Source organism: Penicillium daleae (genome assembly GCF_028827525.1).
Source record: "Penicillium daleae strain IBT 16125 chromosome Unknown utg000009l_segment0_segment0, whole genome shotgun sequence".
In the NCBI taxonomy this organism is placed as follows: Eukaryota; Fungi; Ascomycota; class Eurotiomycetes; order Eurotiales; family Aspergillaceae; genus Penicillium; species Penicillium daleae.
The window spans coordinates 4,531,466-4,555,692 of record NW_026623157.1 but is presented as its reverse complement, the minus strand read 5'-3'; the positions used below and the strand labels follow the sequence as shown (position 1 = coordinate 4,555,692).

Genomic DNA, 24,227 nt, shown 5'->3' with positions numbered 1-24,227 from the left:
TCTACGTACTCCGTCACCACCAATCAGCCGGCCAAGCAGCAGATCTAGCCAATTCGTGCCAGAAACTCCTAAAACCGTAGCTCAGCTACACAAGCAATCTAGCATGATGAGGCGTCTACTAGATCGGCGGTCAAAAAGCCCTCCAAGCCCATTAAAATTGGTAGTAGATCGGATTATCAAGGGCCACTACCTATCGCTGCATACTCTCGCATTGCTTATGCAGGATAATACGAATTTACGCATGGCCAATGAGAAGATCGTCAAGAAGCGCAGTCGGTCAACTAAGCACCTACCCTGCGAAGAGGGTTTGACCATTGAAGAAGCCCTACAGCTAGCTGCGCAGCTAGATTTGCCGGTAGAAGAAGATGTGGTGGAATCGCATGCGGAGGTTGAATTGCCTAGTCAGCTAACTAGGCCAGCAGCTAGGGCTCCGCCTAGGTGTAGCGGGTGTAGGGAGATTGGCCACAAGAACAACATATGTAAAAATCGGTATATTTAGTTAAATTAATAGGTGTTGGTTGAGATAATCGAATTTGAAATTTTCTAATGGGGGCAGGTGTCCAGGACGGCCGGGTGTCCAGATCGGCCGGGAATTACGTTAATAGAACCTTTGGTACTACTTTGAGTAACTGATAGCGTGCAACCCGATTTCTGCCGAAATACCTGCTAATGAAAAATTTCGTTATTAGGATCTGCAACTCTTGGAGCGCATATCGTTGATGAGAAGCTTTGTTCTTCATGACACATCCGTCGTCGGAATACCTAAGATGATATTCTCCTTCCATAATTACATTTAAGGGTTGGTGTTGCTTGCGGTATCATTAGTAAGCAGAGATTTCTACCCCTCACGAGGCGTTTCCCCGCACCAGCCCCATATTTTGGGCTGACGAATAGTAATCGCCCGCTTCCGGCTCGCTTTCTCAAGTGGGGAAGGAAACGGTGTGCCGAACTTTGGACAACGGAAACAAAATTCGGCCGTTCGGAGTCAACCGCATTACTCCACAGACGCTCTCAAAATTTATGCCGCCTATAACGGCTTGACGGCTCATACTTTAGATACACATGTAAATTCGAGTGTTTGATTCCGGCCATGAGACGAGATTTGATGGATAACTTCAACCTTCAAGTACTCAGCAACTTCATTTTCAATGCTGTAACTGAATAAAGTCGTTTAAAAGTTCATGAAAATCCTTTCAATTCGTTGATATGGTTGTTCGAAAAACACGGATTCTTGGATCAACCAACCTTCACTACGATATCTCTTCTGTAATGAGAGGCTGCAAACGCCGACTCGGACTCCCCGAATACAACCCGAAAGCCACGTGAATAAACTTTGCGAGATTTATTTTCCAAACTATTCAAGATTTGACGGGAAATTACTCCTGGAGCATTCACTCTTCATTTTGCCAGCGATATGTCCTCACGAATTACAAGGATATGCGTCACCAAACGATTGACGCGTCATTTTCATTAGACTTGCTATGCTTCCTCTTGGCTCACCAACTAATGGTTCTGACCTACGTCTTTTGTTTGTCTTAAATCGCACACAGGTCAGTCTATCTGACATAGGGATAGGTCAGCGTTGACCAAAAGCTAACCAACCAAGGAACCATTACACGCGGAGGATAGGCCCAAAGAAAAACAAGATCTGGCTTTCAAGGGAGCGGACGGATGATAACCTTAGATGATCATCAGGCTCCCGAGTATGAAACGCTGCATATTGGAGATAGGGTCCGGTGCGTGGCTAATCGAATATTCTTAAACGTATCCAGAAGGATTCTCATTACTATATAAACGACTGCAATCCCAGTCGTCATTTGGCTTCTCTATATCATCCTAAATTCTTTATTTTATCCCTGCCCCAAAATGTCTTCATCACCATACTCTGCGTCGCTGTTGGAGGTTGAGTCACTTCACTCCAGTCATCTAGGGAGTCTGCATGGCATCACGGCTACAGACCTAGACGCCCTTCAAAACCTGTCAATTAAAAGGCTTATTCTTGCCCCAGGGGCGATCCAAGAGCCTCAGTGGCATTCAAATGCCAATCAACTCACCTATTGTCTTCGGGGAGACGTTTTTGTTTCAATTCTGGACACTGGAAATGAATTCTCGAACTTCACGGCATCAAGCGGGGATATGTTTTATGTGGAATCAGGATCTCTCCATCATATTGAGAATATAGGAGACGCACACGCAGAGGCGATCATCTGTTTACGGCATGAAAACCCTCAAACATTTTCATTGGCAGCATCAATGGGCGCCATGACCGATGCGGTTCTCGGTAACACGTACGACATTGATATGTCGCCGTGGACGGATATTCCCCGCACTACGGAACCTAAGCATATTGTGAAGCGACCTGGCCAGCCCCAGATTCCATACAGTGCTCTACTACCTGATCGTCATAAATTTTCAATCGAGAATATGAATGCGCCCGTTTCAAACCGCTATGGATCTGCCGAGACTGCCCGCAGCCAGTTCTGGCCTGCTTTACAAAATATGTCTATGTATTCTCTCAGAGTAGAGGAAGACGGCATGCGAGAACCACACTGGCATCCCTCTACCGTGGAGATGGGATATGTGCATAGAGGCCATGCACGGATGTCTATCATGAACCCCGCCGGGATAGTGGATACATATACCCTGAAGCCGGGGGACGTGTATTGTGTACCTGCGGCCTATCCCCACCAGATCGAAGTACTCGGAAGTGAGAATATACATTTCTTAATCTTCTTTGATCAGCCAATGCCAAAGGATGTCGGTTATCGCAGTTCAGGGACTGCTATGTCAAGAGAAGTTTTGGCTGCTGCCTTTGGGATAAAGAGCCCGCAGCTATCGGTATTGCCGTTCACCCCAAAGGACCCATTGATTGTAAGTAAGCGGAACAAGGAAGATCCAGTCAGATCCAAGCTCTAAACTCAGAAGTTCGAGCAAGGTTGTGACGGTGCAAATCTGACATGTTTGGTTGACCGGTCAGGTTTGGATCAATTTGAGAGAAAGAGGAAGGAAACATGCGAACTGGTAGAGCCTCAGCGGGAAAGATTTTATGAATAACCTTTCTATAAATGTGAAGACTCTCTCATTCACAGTACTATATACGGTTTTGTGCGTTGTTACTGAATTGCGTTGATTGTTAATAAATTACGTTATATTAAGAGACGCTCTATGTTCAATAAAAACCTCTATTCCATCGCAATTATACCGTCACCGCTTGTATCTTTCATAGTGGCTGGCTGATTATGCCCATCATCTGGTACAATATTATCGCTCTGGTTAACGTCATTTAGCGGTCAGCGACAGAAGTACGTCGAATTTACTAGCCGCACATTATTCACAGCAATCCTGTCGATTGTTGGTGCCCGCTAGGAATATGAGGACCTATTTAACGAATACTAGTCTTAATGTCTCGTTCAAAGCCAAACCTACTGACAAAATGATCACATTGGCAGACTTTCTCGATCCAAGGCAAGAATATAGCTAATCCGATTATTTTCAGTGCTGGTTTGATGGAGAAGTATGAAAAAGAAATCGGGGGAATTACTGAGTTCGTTCGGGTAGTTATTCATTTTATTTGTCAACTTAGTTGATCACCTGGGCGAAAAGGATTTCTTCAACCATTTCGCTCAGTCACCTACAATTTGGAGTTTTATTTGTAATTAGAAGATAGTAAGAATTAACTAGAGACACAGATGGTACCCGGAGGAGCGAAGAATCCTTTATAGCCCACCTTCTGGATATGAGGCCCTTGACTAAAAACCAGGCTATTTATTTCCTGGTACAAACTTACAGGAGTGTCTAGGCCCCTTCAACAATTGTCGATTTCGAGGCTCCCATGTATTAGTAGACGGGCCGATCTACTTAGCAGAGTGATCTATTTACACGTTAAATCCGTTCGGTAATCTCGACTCAAGATGGGTTCGTGCCTCATGAAGAATGATGCAGATGATGCGCAGCCATCAGAAACTTCCTTGGTTAGGGTGCGTCGTTGAGCAGCGGACAAGTTATGTCAACGAACAGAAACATGTGCGCGTAACCGCCCTTTTTTCGGTGGCAAATGGCCGGAATATCGTGGCATTATGTCTCCTGGTAGATACTTCGCTAATAATCCTGTATCTTTTATGTAACCGCCACGTAAAACTATTCTGGAGCCTGGTTCAACTGAAAAATTATGTAATCTACCATTGCAAACATCTTGGCTGGCACTGTCGTGCCATATCTTCCGCAACAGACGAATTTATTTCTTTCATTAATCCAAAACTTACCATTGCAAAGATTATCCCCCCTCACAGTCCCTATTGAGTTCCTATTAGGAAGGCACTTCGCTCTGAACATACCTAGGGCATCTTCCTCAAAACAATCCTCGATGGCCAATGGTGATGTTTCCAAACTTTGGACTCCGAGCTACAAATCGCCATCTCTCTCTTTTCGACTGTCAAGAGTTTGCAGCAGATGGACCGAGACTGTCGACACTAGCTTCGCCGATAGAGTTTGTTTGATTCTTTGTCTAATTACGGGACTTTGCGACAGTTGTGCGTTCAACTCTTGGTCATGTTTTCTAGCTATGCAAACTGGTAAGTGCCTAACTTGAATCCTGTTGAAATATGAATTCTGATCCTTCAGGAAACACCATCGTTCTTGGGCTAGGTGCATCTCAACAGCCCATCGGGACTCCTCTCGGGTGGGCCCGTTCCGCCGTATCGATCTCATCCTTTATTGCAGGCGCTATTACTTTTGATCGATTGACGAAAGCTCTTGGAGTCCGTCGCCGGGGAACGCTTGTGATCTCATTTGGCCTGCAATCGACCCTGATCATCATCGCCGCTGTCTTGATTCAAATCAACATCATCCAGAAACAAGATGAGCGATTGTTTACATCCGAAAATCCTCTGCTCAGTCTGATTCCAATTTGCCTTTTGGCTTTTCAGTCAGCTGGGTCCATTAACTCTACCCGGATGCTAGGGTTCAATGAGATACCCGGGGTTGTTCTCACAAGCGTCTACTATGATATTGCATCAGACCCGGGTTTATTTGAGAGGCCTAGTCGAAATATTAAGCGAAATCGCCGCATTGGAGGAGTGGTGATGCTACTCATGGGGGCGATAATCGGGGGTTGGCTGAGTCGATCCAAAGGTGGAATGGGGTTGGTCTTATGGATTGCAGCATCCTTGAAGCTTTGTATCAGCGCGGGATGGTTATTTTGGCCACATGCGTAAGAGTTCTGTTTAGAAATTTTCGAGATCATGAAAACTTATAGAGGAGATGGGAGAAAAGCGGGAGCAAGTGGGACGGGCTTGACCGCTAGTAAGTTCAATGAAAGATTATTCATTGTACTAGCAACCTTGATGTAATGAGCCTGTGGCCAGGCTAACTTTAGTATTGATTTTGATTTAATTTCGCTCGCCATTCTGCCCTTGGTAAATATTTGATACTGAATCGAAATTATAGATCTGTGCGACGAGTCAGTTGCCATATTTTGGAGCCTCAATGGGCGGAGAGAATTACGTTGGATTCCTACCGGAACAAACCTCTCAGTAGTTAACTACCTAAAGTGCACTCGATTTTCAGGGTTCAAATTTTCTTTTTCCAGAAGCTGAAGCTATAGGCTCCAATAAAACCTGGCATGTGCTCTGTATACCGTACTCGCTGCCAGTGGCACAACGAAGTCCTTTCGCCTCTAAGCCTTACAGCCTTACAGGATTTAGTGTTTCGGCTCAGCGCCGAGCCTCGTACTAGTAGTAACTATATTAAGGGCGCTTTTCCCTTGCAGATACTCCTAAGTTAATAACTAGTTATTTAGTTAGTTGTAATTATATAAGCAAAGGTGCACGCGAAGGTGGAAAGGATACGTCTCGATCACCCTTCTCATCATGGCAACGGTGCGCCATGATGAATCCGTACATTAAGCCATGGTAAGAATAACTCTACATTAACGTTCCGGAAGGGGAATGCCGACTGGGCAACTAGTATCACCGCCACCAAATCTTGATTGCATGTGAACCAGAAATAGATTCCAGACTAGATTACGCCGAGATAATCTCGGGCAAATTTCGGTCGGGATTCTTAAACCGACCGATCCACCGTAAAAGCTTAGCCAGTTGCTTGTCAGGCTAGTGAATTCTCCCCTCATGTGGGGAACCTGGCTCAAAAAGGAATATGGAGAGAAGGGCAAGTTTCTCCAAGCAAGCGCCTATTCCCGGTTGAACGCATACTGGCTATCAGGGGCTACTGTCACTGTAACACCAAATGCCAGCAGATATTGAATTCTGTTTTGGAGTACTCGCCCAGTGAATAGCGAACCCACAACCCATCATCAGGGGCTGGTCCGACTGTCCTTACTAAGGCATTAGCTATAAACATCTATTTTTTGAGCGTCTAAGACACGATAACCCCGTTCATACCAGTAGCCGAGTTTAAGTGCTCTGCGGTTACATTGTACTGATGCAGCCATACAGTGGCGCCGCAAAAGTCTGTGACCACCCTTCTTCACTGCTATTTTCTGCCTTTGCCACACCCAAAAAGATCCACATGGACCGCGATTTCATAGCGCGACGAGCGTACTAACCTATTATAGGAAGGCGGCGATAGGAGCGGTAAATGCGGGTGGTCAACGACTTTTGCGGGGCCTGTATGTACGTCGAAATGCGAGTTCGAAACGGAAATCATGTTGATGCAATAGGCTCTTACCTACGGGTTACATGACCTTGTAATTTTGGAGACGATGAGAATAAGCTAATATGCCAAGAATGCTTTAGAATTAAGATCGTGCTCTGAAGGCTTCAACCAATTCCCGCCTAGTATTCTTTACCGCAATAAATATTTTACGAGAAAGTTGCAGAGGTATCCGTGCTTTCAGCACCCTCACATCGCTTCCTGGACGGGCCCTTGCAAATCATTCTTTATTTTCATTTTCATCGGAGAAATACCGGGGCGATTCACTAACTCGTATGATCCACTTACTAGAGAATTTGTAGTACAGAAGTACATATTTCCACCATATCGGCCCGCACGGCCCGTCTGGCCCGTCTGGCGGAGTTTTCCCTCACGAGGGGAAAAGCCATCGGGTTAACCAGGCTGGCTGAATTACCATGAGCGATTCATTAGTTAGTTTCTTTGCTCAATCTGAGTAATTTTTTCTGCTCCTGATATAATTGTATGAAACTCGAGTCGCGACTAGAAACTTATCGGTAAGCAAGCAACCAACCTCGACCTTGTCCGCAGGTAGGGTAAGTTCCGCACAGTTGATTACCGTCCCCGGCGAATGAAATGGTTTCTCTGGGTTCCCAAGTTTCATGTGCTTTTCTTCCTCGCAGGGAGATAATGTGAGAATAACACTAAGAATTGTCGTTGAGATAAAACCTCGGAATACTACTCGTAATCCCGGAGTTTCGCTTGTACTATGCACTGCTACATCGCGCTATCCAATTTTCCCCGACAGGGATATAAAAGATCAACATTGACATCACCTGTCTTTCGTCAATACAACACCCATAATTGTTTGCGAACAAACGATTCACTCAATTCAATAAGATTGCAGATGTATTTCTTATATTTCACATTGTATGAGAGGATGACGGGTTATTACAACGAAGATATATCATAGGCTTAATAAAACCTGACTCCTCTTCACAGTCAATTGAGATTCTGAAGCCTGTATAGATTATAATATATTAATTGCTCATAACAGATCTCTTTCAACTAAGACGACTTTGGTACAACAGTAAATGTTGCTTGCAAGATATAAATGATGAGTGCAGTTTAGAACTAGCAGTAGGAGTAGCAATACTCATATGGTAAATATACAAGAAATCTCACGAGACGAATAGCCTCTAATTGGGAAATATGATTTAAGAGGCGAATTTTACTATGATCCGTTAAGCATGTGTTTGCAACTAATGCCCTTGAGATAAGTATTGGGAAAGTGATGAGAATAACCTAGCTTAACCAATAAGGGAGAATACAACTTGAACGGCAGGAACTTCCTGAAAAATACTCAAAAGTAATCCTGGATACCGCCCAGGATATCTATTCATTTTCCCGCCCGTGGTAACTACGGCTTCTTCCCACTTCGCGGCCTGACAACGTCGGGCTTAGTGATAACATTGTTGTCAGCGTCCCTGATCCTGTCCAAACCGAGCTTGCCGCTTTCCCGATCATCGGCAAAGAGGGTATCAATGACTGCTTCTGAGGTGTCTTGCCCATCCATTTAAACAAGGAGATATTCTGAAATTCATCTGAACGGGAAATCTCCAACATTTCGACGGGTTCATTACGGATATTTTCAATGAAGTGCCCCATGTTCCGCGGTACAATACCAACATCACCAGGTAGGTGGTCGAAAGTCCTTGCAGTACCCTGTGCGGCAAAAATCGTGACTCTAGCACGTCTTGAGATAAAAAATGACCATTCATCTGCGTTGGGGTGCCAGTGCATCTCTCGGATTGCGTCAGGCTGTATAATAGTCTTGGAGATGGGGAAATTCTTTGAGTCAGTGATTCTAACCTGATCACCTGTACTGTTAAGAGGCTTCTGGTCAAGCATTCTGTGAGTAAAGTTGTGTTTAGATTTCTTAACTTTATTTCCCCTTGGCGCCTCATCATCGATTGATCCCGGCTGCCTGCCTTGGAAAATGTACTTCTCCTTTTCAGGGATGTGGTCAAATACCACTGGGGCTAAGTTGAAATTTTTGCCTATGACAAATTTTGGAGTGTGCTGGAATCATTAGAAGAACGGTCGCGAAAGGAAGGCTTCAAGGCGGTTTGCGAATGCCAACCAGGAATTACGTTAATTAGTTACAAATTCCCCTTGCTTGGTTGGCCATAACTGGTGTAAGTTGTATCAAAGAGACAATTTCAGAGACAATTTCAGAGACAATTTCAGAGACAATTTCTTAGCCAGTTTTCTGGCTCGCCAGAACAGACCGCCAATTTCAAACCGGCACATCCTCCTTCTTGTGTAGTGCAAACTGCAGATATTTCTCAGTAGCGTGCTCGCCCTTCTCCATCTCTAGTCCTTGAGCGAAGCCGCCCTTCGTCTTCCAGGCCGGAGTTTTCAGGGCAAAAATTTCTTCGACCTCTTCTAGTGGCTTGCCTGCTGTCTCAGGGAAGCACAGGAAAGAGTGAATGGCCATGGCAGTGCAAAAGACACCGAAAACTAAGGAGTCAAGGTTAGCTGGGCTTTTTGTCACGAGAGCAAGGGGATTTTGTGTCGTTAGGCTTGCACTCACTGAGGTAGGTCTTCCAGGCAATGTTGACGAACGATGGCGGAGTGAAGTATCCAAGCGCAAAGTTCATGGCCCAGCAGGCTGCAGTGGAGATAGATACGCCCTTGGCACGGAGGCGAAGAGGGAACAGCTCTGGTGGGTATGTCCACGATACAGGGCCCCAGGTCGGGGCAAATGAGGCTACAATGAGATAGGACGCAGCAATGACGGCCTTGGACGGGGCCCCAGAGATGACCCATGACTCGGCGGGGATGTGGTCCAGTCCTCCTGGTGGAGCGTGATGGCCGTAAGTAGCAAGAATACCTGCCGTGACGTACCACCAGATAGCCAGGGATATGGCGCCACCAACGAGAGCAGGACGTCGGCCAATGCGGTCAATAAACAGGAGAGCTGGAATCGTCATACAGACGTTGATCACATAGTTAATTGATGACGCGATGAGGCCGGCGTTACCGGAGAGACCAGCCTAGAGAGAATGGTTAGCACGACGAGTGAGCGTCGTTATACGGCAGCGGCCGTGATTTGTGTACGAAGGGCATCTTACCATCGCGAAAACATACGTAACATAGTACATGATAACATTCATCCCAGTGAGCTGCGACCAGAACTGAGTGAAGACGGCAATATGCGTCCGCCAGATCATGTTTGGCTTGACCAGGTCGAACCAGGTTACATCGGCATTCTCCCTCTCAAACTGGCAAAAGGCCTTGATCTCCTGGATCTCGGAGATGACAAAGGCGTTCGTCTTATCGCCCTTGGCGTGCACCAGAGCAATGACATCCTCGGCCTCCTCCCACCTATCCTTCTTGGCCAGCCAGCGCGGCGACTCAGGAAGCAGGAACAAGGCAAAGAACAGGAAGATTGCCGGGATCATCTGCAGGCCCCAGGGGAGCCTGAACGCGGTGGGTGAGGGCGGGTGATGATTGACACCGATAAAGGAGCAACCGTAGGAGATATAGTACATGATGAGAATACCCCAGGTGATGGCCCACTGCTGGGCGCCGACCAGGCGGCCGCGCTTGGTGGGCGGTGCGATCTCCGTGATATAGACGGGGACCTGGGCGGAGCAGATGCCGACGGAGATGCCGTTGATGATGCGGCCAATGATGAGCATGGGGATGTTCTGGGCGGCACAGACCAGGATGGACCCGACGCACCTGAGCTGGTGGTTAACACAAGAACAAGGTAGGGGCGATTAGGATGCAGCATGGGGTGTACCAGATCACGGAGCCAATTTGAATGGACGTCTTGCGGCCGAAGATGTCAGACAGGGGACCAGAGATGAGGGCACCGAAGAACGAGCCCCCTGCCATAGAGGCCGTGATGCCGCCCTGGACGTCCGGCCTGGGGCCAGCACACTGCTGGACATCCTTGCTCGGGTCATAGGTCTCCGGAGACTGGTTGAAATAGCAGAGATATTGCTGTGTAGAGATGCTGGGCATGGTGGTTAGTTTTCATGTCGAGGTATATTACTTGCTGCTGTGGAAGGCTTACATGGCAGACATGGAAGAGATGTCAAAACCAAACAGGCCACCACCGACAATTGCTACGGCGGCGATGGCGTAGATGTTTCCAATGGGCTTCATCTTGGGGGACGGGAATTAGCGAAAACAGTAACCGCAGAGAAACTCGAAGAAGAGTGATCTGATGGAGAATCCGTGGGTCCTCACGTTGCTCTAATATTTTGCAAGATCACCGGGGAGTTGGAACTACGAGCGGCATTAGCTTCCCTGTTGGGCATATGGAACCCATCAATGCTGCATGCTGCTGGAGAGTCGTAGCCAGTTACTGCTTTCGGGGCAAGGAGGAGTGGAATAGCCGCCCAGCGCCTTCGGGGCTTTTTAGTAGTATAGAAGGTCTCTGCTGTTTCCATTAAGGTTCTTCATTTTGGGAAAGGGGAATGTGGGGCCGACTGAGAGTGCGGGGAATGCCCGATCTGTGCCAATATATCTCTATACAAGATATATATACCTAATTAGGTAGAGAATTACTTAGTAGTACTACTACTTGATGTATCTTCCAGTATTATTCAATACTATTTCATCCGTATTTCTTGTAGAGAATATGACCTGCCTCCTATGGATTATTCTTTCCCGGTTGGTCGATCTATTAAGATGTTTATAAATATGTGAGGTCGCGCTCTTTTTGCGTGCTGCCGACTCCTCCTTCACATTGAACTCAAGTGGTATCTGGAAAGTCCCGCTGCGGGATTAGAATAGGAACCAAACAAGCGACAGCTGCATTATACACACATACATTCACACACTGCCGTTCCATCATGATGCAATTGGAGCTCGGCGCGGCCGTTTTGGCTGCTGTCCTCGGCATTGGGACTGTCTCAGCGTTGGACAATGGCCTCGCCCGCACTCCCCAGATGGGATGGGTAAATGTCCCCAAACATCTTGACCGCATCCATTGACCGACACATGGAAGAGACGGGAACTAACACGTCCTCAAAATAGAATACCTGGAGTTCCTTTGGTTGCGACCTCAACGCTAATGTCATCCTGGACACGACCCGGAAGATCGTCCAATACGGCTTCAAGGATATTGGCTACGAGTATATCATCCTGGATGACTGCTGGTCGGACGGCCGCAACGCCACGGGATACCTGCAGCCCAACATGACCAAGTTCCCTGACGGCATTAAGGGCCTGGCCGACCAGATCCACGACTTGGGCATGAAGATCGGCATCTACTCCAGCGCCGGCACCATGACCTGCGCGCGCTACGCCGGCTCCCTAGGCCACGAAGACCAGGACGCCGCCGTCTGGGCCGAATGGGGTGTCGACTACGTCAAGTACGACAACTGCTTCAACGAGGGTGAGGAAGGCACCGAGAAGCTGTCCTATGACCGCTATAACGCCATGAGCATGGCCCTCAACAAGACCGGCCGGCCCATGCTGTACAGCATGTGCAACTGGGGTGTCGACGGCCCGTGGCTCTTTGGTCCGACCATCGCCAACTCGTGGCGCATCACGGGGGACCTGATCGACACCTTTGACCGGGATGATCCGCAATGCCCTTGCGTCGAGAAGGAGGGCCTGGACTGTAAGGTTCCTGGCTTTTACTGCTCCTTGATGAACGTGGTGAACAAGGTCGTCTACTTCCCCTCCAAGGCCTTTCCCGGAGCTTGGAACGATATGGATCTTCTGCGTAAGTCTCTCCATGGCACTTTTTTCATCTCCCTTTCATGAAGAAATCTTGGGATTATTGGGAGATAACGTCTCAAGACAGAGGTTGGGAACGGTGCAATGACTGACGAGGAGTACATCACCCACTTCTCGATCTGGGCCGCCATGAAGTCCCCGATGATCATGACCAACGTGTTCGCCGAGATCGACGCCCGCACGCTGTCCATCCTGCAGAACACGGCCGTGCTGGCCGTCTCGCAGGATTCGGCCGGCTCCTCTGCGACCCGTCGCTGGCGCTACTTCGTCAATGACACCGACAGTTTCGGCCAGGGCGAGATCCAGCTCTTCACGGGCCCGCTCTCGGGCGGCGACCAACTGGTACTGTTCCTCAACGCGGGCACCCGGGATCGAGACATGAACGCTACGCTCGAGGAGATCTTTTGGGAGAGCGGGGTGGGCGGCAGAGCGCCGCAGGTCCGGGAGGCGTGGGAGATTTATGACCTATGGGCGGATCGGCTGTCGAACGCCCAGGCGGCAGGCATCATTGCGGGCAACGCCACGATCCCATTCAACATGACTGCGCACGGCGGCTCGCCCAGGGAGGTCTACGCGCAGACGCCGCCGTCCAACAGCACGGCACTGATGGGCACCAAGGTCGGGACGGTGTCACCGGGCGGGAAAGTCACGGTGAATGTGAAGGCACACGGGGTGGCGATGCTGCGAATGAGACAGCAGCCTGGCGGGGACAAAGATGAGCTCTGAGCTGGTAGCGAGAGCATATGGCTGAGACGCGGGTATTGAAAGATACGAAATATAGGGGCCAAATACCAACCACTAGACCAACAATGCACTCTAGGCAACATTCTTAGTCTATACGGTCATTTATTGTTTGGACAAGATCTCTCACTTATTTCGTTTGCTCTGTGCCCTTCGGCTAATAATGAACCTTGTGGAGATAAGTTGTTGTGGATCCTAGTCACTAGCCCGAGTCTGTCTACGTACGTTTTGTCCTTCGCGGCCTCATGCCTCCTTTAGAAGTCATCCAGCCGTGTCTGCACTACTGTCCGCAATTCTAGCCATTTTCAACGTTACATCAGAGTTGGCCAATGCTTCACAGAGTTCCTCCTTCGCGGTCTCTGCAGCTCCACCGTAAGCACGACTCCACAATCCTCATCCCCGGATATGCGGGGCAAGCGGGGGAGATGATGATTATTCAAGCAACGGGATAATCTGAACTAAAACCAGAAAGCGGACGAGCCAGAGGAAAGGTTGTTTAAAAACGGCAGCTCACCCCGACCATGCCGTCAGTTCAGGTATCTGGAAGCTGATCACGATCAATATGCACCATTTTCCCATTCGCTGACAGTCGCTCACGATGAGTTGGTGAGGTCTCCTTCTCCTGGCCCAGCAGCATATGGAACAGATGTGTTTCTGACTGTCTCTCACGGACCAGCACGGCATGTCGGCGCTGCCATTACAAATGTAGGGGACTTTTTGCTCTCCAAAGCCAACACTCCGGCTGATATCTTCTCTGTACCAGGCGACGAACGGCTTCCTCGCTGTGGCCGGTGTGTCCGGGCCCGGCGCAACTGCGTGCGCCAGCCGCCCCGTCAGTTCTACCAGGCCTCGCGCCAGGGAGTGGGGCGGTCGTTCTCGTCCTGCCAGACCTGGCTGCCGCTACCTGCCAAAGGTGTGGTTGATTTTGTCAACGTCAACGTCGTGGAGCCGTGCGGTGCCCGGTCCTCCGGCCATGGTAATGCGAAGGACACGCAGATCAGCACAACCTTACCAACTACGACTGCAGCCGTGGCCTCCTTTTCCCAGGAAACTACTGCCGGGTCGAGCATACCTGCAGAGAACTCGGGCTCTTCTTCCCCGTCTTCTCTTTCTTCTCTTTCCGCCCCGCCATCCCCAGTCCAGGAATCTACGTCTACATCTACATCACCAGCTCAGCCCGACCGGTCTTCGCGGGATGTACTTCTGCACTTGCCGACGCCTCAGCCCTTTCGGGCGGATACGACCTCCATAGATGCCAATACCAGCCCCTATCTACCGCCAACCCCCTTGGGCCGTATTTACCTGGACCCGCCAACCTGGCCCTTGCAAGACCCCGAAGAGGCAACTCTCCTACAGCACTTCATCAACCATGTATCATTATTTGTAAGTGAGCTCGCGAGATGCCTCGCTGCAAGTCCTAGCCTGTGTGCAAAAGATTCACCCCCTTTGCCAGTTCGACTTCTGTGACAAGGAGCGCCACTTCGCAACCGTGGTACCCCAGCGTGTCCGCACCTGCAGCACTCTCCTGAGCGCCGTCTTCGCCCTGTCCGCTCGCCATCTCAGCCGCATCAGCGACTTCGAACCCACCGTCGCGGACCGGCACTATGATGACTGTCTACGAACCCTGATACCGGCGCTCAACGACGGCCCGTCCGTCTTTGACGAGACGCTCCTCATTATTGTAATCATTCTACGGCTCCTGGAAGAGATTGACGTGCCGATCGTGGGAGCAGACCCACAGGGCCATCTTCTGGGCGCTCAGTCCCTAGTCCGTGCACAGGAGCGCGTGGGCATGAACTCAGGGCTGCGCCAGGCAGCCTACTGGGCCTGTCTCCGACAAGAGATATACATGTCACTGAGAGACCGGCGTCCCATCCGTCTGGACCTGCAGCTCTTCCGCACACTCCAGGCGGTCCAGCCAGGCGACAGGTATTCCCTGGCCTGCTCAGCGACCCTTCACTGCGCAGAGACCATTCTATTCGCATACGGAGATGACCCACGATCGCTGCACCATGACCTTCTGGAGTACAACCGTAGAGCTTTGCACAGCGTCCCGCAGCCGTTCTTCTACAGAGACGGAGGCAGTGATTTCCCAGATATTCGCTATGCCACTGAAGACCAGATCATAGCGGCCCAGTTCCTCTCTCTCGCTCGGGTTGTACTCGATAGGAACGACCCGGCTATTTCTCACAGAGACCCGGCGCATCGAACTGCGATTCAATCCGTAAGAGAGAACGTGCAGCAATGTGTCTGGGTCATGTGTGGTGTTGGCTTGTCGAACCCGTCGAGTCCTGCGGCCATCTTGATTTCCTGCATGGCGATTGCTCTGTGCGGAGACTGTTTTGATGACCCGAGAGATCAGGAGCGGCTGTGCTTTTTGCTGGAGTTTACGGAGGGTAAACGAGGGTGGCCAACGGCTTCTATTGCGAAAACATTGAAACAGACTTGGAACGGTACTGGTTGAAAATATAATATGTTATGGTTTGAATTGACACCGCGGCTAAACGTTTGAAGAAAGAGCACTTTCTACTAACTGGACACGATCTGAAGCGTGATCATACACCGTCACTTGTAAACAGCGTGTTAGCGAAATTGGAAAAAAAAAAAAAAAACACAGCTCCCCTGTAAAGATGTCTTGAAAATAACTTACTTCACGTCAAAAAAGTTACACCATCTCTTATCATAGGGCCTGGAACTGTCGCAGAATCGAATGTCAGTTGCCAGTCTGATCACATCTTCCGGGCTGTAATTGATTGTCGATGCATGAATCTGCCCGGATGTCAGTGCTGCTCAGTCAAAAGTCAACCTGCTCCACTATCAAGACTCACCATGTAAGGCAAATGCAACACCACATCTCCAGCCTCGTAGTCCGACGCCAGCCACCGCTTCCCATGCCTTTGCCCAAATTTGGCTGGATCGTTCGACAGCAGCCCGTTGGATAGCATGTTGCTGTTGAACGCATTCTTGCTGTCCGTCTCCGAGAATCTGCTCTCTTTGGCTCTCTCGGAGAAGTCATTTTCAAACTGCTCGGCCAGCTCCTGGCTGCTCTCCAGGTAGATCAACCCCCCACCATCGATGCTGATGTCCCCCATCGGGCACCATGCCGTCAGGTTCGAGAGGTCGCCCCAGCGCAGGAAGATCTGATCGTAGTGTACACCGATGGCCTTTGTACCGGGGATGTTATTACGCAGCAGACTACGCCGGAGGAGCAACGTTTTGTCGCCCCATCCTGTCAGCCGGGCGATGAACGCTGATAGGACCGTGTTCCGGCAAAATGTCTCTGCGTACCAGTCCTCGCGATGAGCCTGGATTGCCAGATCGACAAAGAGCTGGGCCTGTTCCGCGCTGGGGCGCGAGTTCTCTCCAGTTGAGCCGGCGCCAATACCGGGAAAGGCAGAGGTGTCCTTTGAGCTATCATAGATGCCATTGACAGGCGCGGAACCTGGCTTAAGGACGCCGCTGGGAGATAGGAACTTGAAATACTCCTCTCGCGCCTTCAGCACATCAGCTCGGGGCATAAGCTGCTTGAGGAACAGGTACCCATCGCTGTGCAGACGAGCCCGGAGGTCCTCGACGGGTTCGTCTGGCGAGGATGGTTTGAGACGGGCTACACGCTCTGGTGCCAACGGGCCATCGTTGACAAATAGCTGAGGCAAGGCCTTGTCCTTACCCTCGATAGGAAGAGCACTCATGTCAAGGGTGGAAAAGTATGGATGTGGTGGCTCTGGGGACACTTGCAGAGGAGAACGAAGTATCATCGGAATTAGTGTTTCATATATTACTGACAGCGCTGAACGCGGGCAAACGGAACATCAGATAGCCGTAGAGCAAATCGAGTTCGGGAAAGCCGCCACAGCAAATGGACTGAATTCCTCGATCGGGATATTCGTTACGCTAGGGCCGCGGCTGTTTCTTGATCGCCCACGCGAAATAATCTGTCATGGCAGTCGGGCACGTCGTTTAGTTCGGTCGGGCCCTATTTCCACTTTAGGCATTCGGGAACCTGTGGGTAGTAGAGAGGACCATTGGTCGTTTCCCCGCCGATCGTGGTTGGGCTAATTTTAGTGCAAAAATACGCTAACATACATGTAACGCGACGAGGGTGTTATATTCTAACTCCTTGTCCTATATATTCTGATGACGATGCAGGATAACCGCTAGGCCAAAAATGCTTCATGAGCGACATTTTCAGTCTATACGGTTATATGTGGAATCTCAACAATAATAGTACAATAATACTAACTATAGGATCTCTGGTTCCAGCGAATTAAGCTATCATAAAATTCTATACTAATACAATATATAACCCCCTATATAATATAATTAGAAAAGACAGAGAAAGAAGCAAAAGATAATTCTTATATAATTTAACCTATCTTTATCTAATGTCCGGCCTACTTCTTTATTATCTTCCTATTATATCCTCTTAGGTCGGAGTTAATAACTCAACCCGGTTCTCCTTGCCGACATTCAATGCCTAGGCCATTCTAGGCTAGCAGAAGCAGTTACTTGAAGATTCGATCATGCTGTGAAATCTAGTACGGATACTCTATAGTGATACCTTTCTGCCTTATCCCTCGTCTAATTCATGTTTTTATCACTTGCACATTTGCAATTGCAAGAAAATGCGGGGTTAAGTAGACAATTGAGGTGTGGGGAGGCTTAGTGGGGAATAATTCCAAGAAGTGGCCGAAGATAGGTTTATGGGTAAATCTGCTTCCCATTGAAAACTTGTGAGAGGATTACAATCTCTTCACCTGAAAAGGATAGAGCTCTTGGCCAATTCTATTCGTCTATGAATCGCCGGACATACTTTCGAATCGAATGGCAGCCCGAAGTGCCTTGGAGCATGACTTGATTTATTTCAGGGCCATGCCTAGTTGACCGGGTGCTGCGTCCACAAATCCATTCTTATAGTATAGCCTCCGTCCTGGCTCATCGGCAAACAGCGTGATATAGGGCTTGCCATCGGCAGGGGCCTCCCGGTGGATGTGCTGGAGAAGCCCCTTGAGAATGACATCCCCAAGGCCTTTCCTCTGGTGATCAGGGTGCACGGCCATGTCGGCAATATGAAAATACCAGCCACCATCGCCAATCACTCTTCCCATACCAACCAGTTGTGGATCATCCTTGGTGGTCTCGAAGGTGATGTAACAGCCAAACCAGCTGCCAGTGGGAACGGCTGCCGCCTGGGATGGTGTTTTCGCCGAGAGTCCGGCCACGGAGCGAAGATGTATATATTGGGAGGTCGAAGGGTAGCCGGTTTGAAGTTTATAGCCTTCGGGGAGGCTGTTATCGGGAGAAGCCATGGTGGAATGTGGGAGAATTGCTTCGTTGGAGGGGGAATGAAGAGGAAACTGTGCGAAACAGACGCGTAGCCTCGTGCCCAAGGGCGACTTCACTTTGGGTATAGCGGGAGAGGCAAAAGGGCTCTACTCCACTGCAAAGTGGAAGACCCGAATATTTCGTCCAATCGGATGGCTAGCCCGTTCATTATCCAAACCGATCCTTGAAACGGCACTGTCAATGGTACAGCACTCTTTTACTTGGGGCAAGATGCCACAATGGAAGCCTTGACACTTTATCATTCCTGGTAGTAGCACTGAACTGATACCACGCAGTGCTACTAACGTAACGCTCATGAAACTGAAATAATGTATGAAGAAATATTTGCTTTCATTGCTATACTTCACAAGGAATCGGAGAGTTGACAAAAAGATGAAAACGGCTGCAGGAATGAAAACATCAAAAATCTAGACCGACGCTAAACAGCTGTTGGGACACATTGATAGTAGTACGGATTCATCGAACTGCAAGTAGCCTCCGCGTTACAAGCAGTGGCACCGGACCAGCCAGTACCTCCACACTGCCCATACACAGATTGGGTTGAACCACCGCTACCTGAGGCGGCGGAGGTTGTAGATGTCGTGCTGGTAATAGTTTGAGTGCTGCTTGTACTGACTTTTGTTGTCAGAGTGGTTGATACGCTCGTGGGGGTCGATGCGACAGCCGTAGTGGTTGAAGAGGTTTTTCCTGCGCTGCTTGTGGTGCTGCTACCGGCACTGGTGGTCGCAGCACCGCCCGATCCTGTCACTGGAGTTCCAGATGCAGTGATACTTGAGGAGGCTTGTGTGATAGAGACAGCGCCGCTGTAAGCTGTGGGTCCAGGTACAACATAAGTTGATAGCGATGTATAGATGTTGACAATGATACCAGCATCTGTAGGACTGTAAAGCTCCGTGCCAAGTACGCCCGAGGGTTGGTCTGACCCCGAGCCAGTGACTTGCAGGTTGAAGCATTGGGGATAGTTCTGGGCGCCATCCTCGGTCCCGGCGCTGTGTAGGGCAATAATTTCGTGTCGCAGGACGTAGTTTCCGGGAGCCAGCGTGGGAGGAATTTCGACTAGCCAGCTGTTGTTGTTGGCGATCAACTGATCGTCGCCCCAGGTGCCGGGAACAGCGGTGTCATCCACGAGACCCACGCCATCGATCTTGAAGAATTTGAGTGTCGTTTTGTCCACAGTTTCGCATGAGTCACCACAGCTCGCGAGGTAGTCAATCACCGGGCCATGGTGTGTATCAGGCCAAGCTGTCCACTGGAGATTAATCTTGTCTCCTGCGGCCACCACAGCATGTCCCTTGGCATTCGTTGCGTTCAGATGACAGATGATATCCGATGTGTCATAGTCATCTAGTCAGATAATCAGTATCGCTTCTCAGGGTAAACGAAATTGAGAACGATGACAGAGTAGGGGTATATTGTTCTGGGAGAGGAGATCATATTATTGGACTGACCTGGTGTGATGAAGCCATTGGCTGTGTTTGGAGTCCCCCATGCCACGACGGTAGGGGGATCTGTCTCGTAGGGAAATGAGTCGATGTCCCATCCCTCGTAGGAGACCCCGTTGATCACAATGTTTGTGACATGACCATGACCGGCTACTAATGTAGCCAGCAACGCTGGAGCAAATACTTTCAACATGTTCATTGAAGTGTTATGAAATTTCTTTTTGCAATCCGAAGGGAAAAGGTTCGGTCGCTCCTATTCTTTTGAAGTCGCAGGTGTCTGCCATCATCTCTGGTTGACAGAGTAGGTCGACTTTATACCTGCACTGTATTATCGTTGATGGGTGTTCACTTAAGACTCGAAACGATCATTGTCAGGGTGCTTTCATTGAGAGTGGATCCACATTGGTAGAGCTCCGGATAATATGTTATTGACTCGCCATTCCTCGAATCAACAAAAGGCAATGATCCTCCTGATTTGAAGAAAAGCGCCACGCGACAGCTAGTTCACCTAGTCCGTGTCAAGATCGGATAAGCAGCCGAAACTTACTGCATTTTTATATGAGGGAAGTGACGCGAATCATCTAAATTGCATCCGAAACGCATGATGAGACACACCCCCTCCTTTAGCATCACAGGTCGGGAAAATACAGAAAAGCTAGGCGCCCTTGGCAGAAAGGCGCCAAAATGAGTACCAGCATCCTTGAATAATTTATGCAGCTTACTTGCAAGGCTTTTTGCATTGACTTTGTTCGTTTCGATTATTCCTACTTAGGAACAAGAAAACTGTCAAAATTTTGAGATCGACTGAGACCAGTTATCTATTGGCTCTCATTCAAGCCCGATCTTTATGTGGTGCAGCTATAATGACGAAATCTTCTTTCTATGGCCCTCGATCATTTCCTGTTATATACCAATTCCTCGCCTGCTTTATAGCCTGATTTGATTTTGATGGTGACTGTCAGCTTTTACCTTCGTCGGGATCCTCGTGGCGTCCGCCACCACTGCGGAGTTGGCTGGATTAACCCTAGATATTGCGGAGACGAAATTGAGCGCGGAGGTAAAGGGGTGACCTCCGTCCTGGCAAGTTTCTTTCGGTCTGGAGGAGGTCTAAGAGGAGTCAACTGGCACTCTCACGTTGGGGCTGCACCTCAGATTTCGGAAATATTATAGACATCGATGCAAGCTATTAAATGAACCATGAAGCAAGATTCGTGGAAAAGAACTTCAACACATAGGGGTTGTGCGGGGTACGGATAATTATACAGATTCGTTGGCTACAGGAGTCTGTTAGTGCCGCTGTATGTTCAAAATGGCGCTCCTCGATGGTACCCTAACAGAGGGTGTCTCTTCGTCGTCAACCCACGAAAGTCATGTTCGCAACAGACCCAGGTCTGATATGGATGTGCCTTCGAAAACAGTATCGGTTGGAAGTTTCATAGGACCCATGTTGGGATTCATTAGCATTTTCGAGTACAGTGAGATATTCACAATTTTCAAAAAGAGCAGAACCTAACTGGCTTTTGATATTCGAGTTCTATGTCATGCAAATAATAAACTAGTCCAGAATATACGGGATTCAAAGTTTCTCAAGCCCCTGTGGGGTAAGGTTGACACTCGATACATAGCATGCCGTCCATCATTATTTGTACGAACTAGTACTCAGGGGGTTGATGGGTTGATTGAGGAACCATTCATCTATGGCCGTTGGATTTATTATGACGGCCGCCACCACCGAAAAGCTCATTAAGAATGCTGGATACGGAATGAGTTTTGAAAACAGGCGACATCAGAGAATCCTGCAGAAAAGCTTATTCAACGGGTAAGAATCTAAATTTGGATAAATCTTCTTCCATCGAGATAGCGATTAGCTCTTGCCGCAAGGAACATCTCAATGACCTCAAAAATTCCACTTATCAATGAGCCGTTGTGCAAAGGATGATGATGGGAGCCTCCAACCCCGTCCACACTTGGGATACACAAGCAAGCCGGGCACACCAGCTGTTATCTTCGATGCCCCCAGTTCCTGCATATATCCTAAGTAAATTGCACGCCAAGGTCAATATAGTAAAAGCCCGCGACTGATCCAGTTGGCGCAGTGAAGGTTGTGATAGCACCCTCATTCACAATCTGTTGTCCGTCTGGTGATGTAACTCTGATACCAATGGGCAGTGAGAATGGTCCAGCGCCCTGGGGCAAAACCCAAGCACCATATCGCTCTTGCGGCCGACTGCTCGTGTAGTTTGGATCGTGATCAAGTGCAACCCAGGAGCTTTGACCAGCGCTCTTAACCTCGACCGCAGTGACGGACCCAACGCCGTTCGTGTTAACCACACTCAATGCAAAATAATATGCACCACCGCCGTCTCGCAACCAAACATACGCATTGCCGGGCTTGGGACAGGGCACACGCCGATATCGAGTAGGAATTACACCGTCAGCAAGACTACCGTTACCTTGCAAGCGGCCCATTGCAATGTCAGACAAGTCCATATGATGACTATCCTCAGGAAGGGGGCAGCCGTATTTGAAGTCAATCTCGCCACAGTGATCAGCACCAGAACCACCTGCGATGATCCGTTAGCAAATAATTCTTTCCGTGCAGTTGATCATTAACAGAAATGTACGTACAGCACCACTTAGAATTAGCATCACAGGGGCAGCTATCCACGATCTCCAAGTATATTGGGTCAGTATAGCCATCCTCCCCTACAGCGTAGTCAGTCCCATCCGCCTTGGTGCGTATGAGTTCAAAGCATTCTCCGCATGAAAGATAGTTGTCTGGGTCGCCTGACGAAGCTGCGCTTAGTGAAGGCCAAAACTAGGCATATATTAGTGAATGGAGTCGTATATAAAGCGGCACTGATACAGTGCTAAGGATAGTTTCAGGAATACCTGTGTATAATAGTCACCATTTGGCGCCGCAAAATTTCCTCGTAAGGTGACGTTTGACGGATCCTGACATAAGAGTGGATATGCAGTACAGAACGCATCACAAGTTGATCCGAGCATCGGGTCTGTCCAGCTTGCGGTGACGCTGCCCTTGGTGCAGAGACCATAGAGTCCAAACCCGCAAGCCCCTCCGCTGGTAAGCCCGAAATGTGTGGATCGCTGTGTGTGCATTTGTTAGCATCGGCTCTGAACCTTAGTAGTAGTCTGCCATACTCACACTATAGTGCCAATCTTCATCAGACCCGACTGTAGATTGTTCTCCCCCTGTTGCCAATATAAGTCAGCCTTGAAGATAAATGTGGAAGCTACAACGATCGAAATGATATCTTACACATAGTACCAGACTTGCACATTGAGGAGGGAGGGGATCCACATCCACCCGTGCAACCACTAGTACAGGACTCTGATTCATTATTGGATAAACAGTAATATGGACAACAAACATTGTCAACGAGCTCCCAAGATCCACAAGAGCTAGCATTTGCGGAGGGATATTCCGGCTGCGTAGCAGTTCCTGTGGAATAGGAAGTACTGGTCGTATACGTAGAAGTTGTGGTCACTCCTTGATTCGAGGTAGAGATTGTGCTAGAGATTGTAGCACCTGTGGAACCTGTGGAACTTGTAGAACCTGTAGAACTAGATCCTGATACCTTCTAGAATTAACAAACTGAGAAATAATCGAGTGAGAAGCGTTTCTCAAGACACTAACCTGAGTACTTGGAACACACTGAGAATAATATGGATTTAGAACGGAGCAGGTTGCTCCACTAACACAGCAGGTTGCTCCATTGAAATTACTTCCACCACATTGGCCCCTGCGAACTGTTAAGAGTCACACAACCATGAAGCATGAAGATTGTCAGAACATACCAGGTAGAAGCACAAGAAGATTGGCCAGATACTTCACCAAATAGAGCGAAAACAAAAGTCGCAAAAAAAATAATTAAATCCATGGCTTGATTTGTCCTTGACTGTACTTGACTTTCTGGGAAAACGTACTATCATATAATGGAGCAAGATTCTCTCTTTATACTACCTCGGACTTGGGATCCGCATCCAAAATATGCCGGGTCTACCGTGTCTGAAGAGGTGTAGTCAGCATCCAAAACAAACTCACATCGTCGATCGACCTTGGTCGGACATGCAGCCAAAACCCGGCCCGTGCGGGCCGTGATGCCTAAAGGAAGAGAGGAGTCGAAGTCCTTAGTTGGTGGAAGTATAGAGCACAGTGTAGGATTTAAATAATCCCTGTTGCGATTCTGCATTACATGGGCCTGGTGATCCAAAATGGTAGCCGCGAGATATGGATTTCATGGGTAGATGTCACTGTAAAGACTAACTAACTAGGTATCACCCGTT

General features: G+C 48.8%; 9 protein-coding genes across 9 annotated transcripts; 4 read left to right on the top strand and 5 right to left on the bottom strand.

The window, feature by feature from the left end:
• Positions 1-1,866: 1,866 nt before the first annotated feature.
• Positions 1,867-2,916, top strand: N7458_012784 (cupin domain-containing protein; the record flags this gene model as incomplete). Its single annotated transcript, XM_056916165.1, has 1 exon — positions 1,867-2,916. The coding sequence occupies one exon, from the start codon at positions 1,867-1,869 to the stop codon at positions 2,914-2,916; it is 1,050 nt and encodes a 349-aa protein (XP_056760919.1).
• Positions 2,917-4,363: 1,447 nt separating this feature from the next.
• N7458_012783 (YoaK family protein) lies at positions 4,364-5,213 on the top strand (the record flags this gene model as incomplete). Its single annotated transcript, XM_056916164.1, has 2 exons — positions 4,364-4,571; positions 4,621-5,213. The coding sequence occupies 2 exons, from the start codon at positions 4,364-4,366 to the stop codon at positions 5,211-5,213; spliced, it is 801 nt and encodes a 266-aa protein (XP_056760918.1).
• A 3,713-nt stretch (positions 5,214-8,926) lies between these two features.
• On the bottom strand, positions 8,927-10,806 carry N7458_012782 (sugar porter family MFS transporter; the record flags this gene model as incomplete). Its single annotated transcript, XM_056916163.1, has 5 exons — positions 8,927-9,150; positions 9,224-9,686; positions 9,765-10,377; positions 10,439-10,654; positions 10,715-10,806. 5 exons carry the CDS (start codon positions 10,804-10,806, stop codon positions 8,927-8,929), a joined length of 1,608 nt encoding a protein of 535 aa, XP_056760917.1.
• A 692-nt stretch (positions 10,807-11,498) lies between these two features.
• Positions 11,499-13,116, top strand: N7458_012781 (glycoside hydrolase family 27 protein; the record flags this gene model as incomplete). The annotated part of the gene is made up of 3 exons (XM_056916162.1): positions 11,499-11,603; positions 11,683-12,376; positions 12,458-13,116. 3 exons carry the CDS (start codon positions 11,499-11,501, stop codon positions 13,114-13,116), a joined length of 1,458 nt encoding a protein of 485 aa, XP_056760916.1.
• A 536-nt stretch (positions 13,117-13,652) lies between these two features.
• N7458_012780 (arca-like protein) lies at positions 13,653-15,595 on the top strand (the record flags this gene model as incomplete). Its single annotated transcript, XM_056916161.1, is given in 3 exon segments — positions 13,653-13,657; positions 13,668-14,514; positions 14,585-15,595. 3 exon segments carry the CDS (start codon positions 13,653-13,655, stop codon positions 15,593-15,595), a joined length of 1,863 nt encoding a protein of 620 aa, XP_056760915.1.
• Positions 15,596-15,686: 91 nt separating this feature from the next.
• Positions 15,687-16,823, bottom strand: N7458_012779 (phytanoyl- dioxygenase protein; the record flags this gene model as incomplete). Its single annotated transcript, XM_056916160.1, has 3 exons — positions 15,687-15,699; positions 15,782-15,900; positions 15,960-16,823. 3 exons carry the CDS (start codon positions 16,821-16,823, stop codon positions 15,687-15,689), a joined length of 996 nt encoding a protein of 331 aa, XP_056760914.1.
• Positions 16,824-17,990: 1,167 nt separating this feature from the next.
• On the bottom strand, positions 17,991-18,440 carry N7458_012778 (GNAT family N-acetyltransferase; the record flags this gene model as incomplete). The annotated part of the gene is made up of 1 exon (XM_056916159.1): positions 17,991-18,440. The coding sequence occupies one exon, from the start codon at positions 18,438-18,440 to the stop codon at positions 17,991-17,993; it is 450 nt and encodes a 149-aa protein (XP_056760913.1).
• A 455-nt stretch (positions 18,441-18,895) lies between these two features.
• On the bottom strand, positions 18,896-20,112 carry N7458_012777 (putative endo-1,4-beta-glucanase; the record flags this gene model as incomplete). Its single annotated transcript, XM_056916158.1, has 2 exons — positions 18,896-19,821; positions 19,926-20,112. The coding sequence occupies 2 exons, from the start codon at positions 20,110-20,112 to the stop codon at positions 18,896-18,898; spliced, it is 1,113 nt and encodes a 370-aa protein (XP_056760912.1).
• A 1,841-nt stretch (positions 20,113-21,953) lies between these two features.
• On the bottom strand, positions 21,954-23,821 carry swo1 (putative swollenin; the record flags this gene model as incomplete). The annotated part of the gene is made up of 7 exons (XM_056916157.1): positions 21,954-22,483; positions 22,548-22,737; positions 22,812-23,027; positions 23,086-23,132; positions 23,200-23,521; positions 23,578-23,683; positions 23,739-23,821. 7 exons carry the CDS (start codon positions 23,819-23,821, stop codon positions 21,954-21,956), a joined length of 1,494 nt encoding a protein of 497 aa, XP_056760911.1.
• Positions 23,822-24,227: the final 406 nt, after the last annotated feature.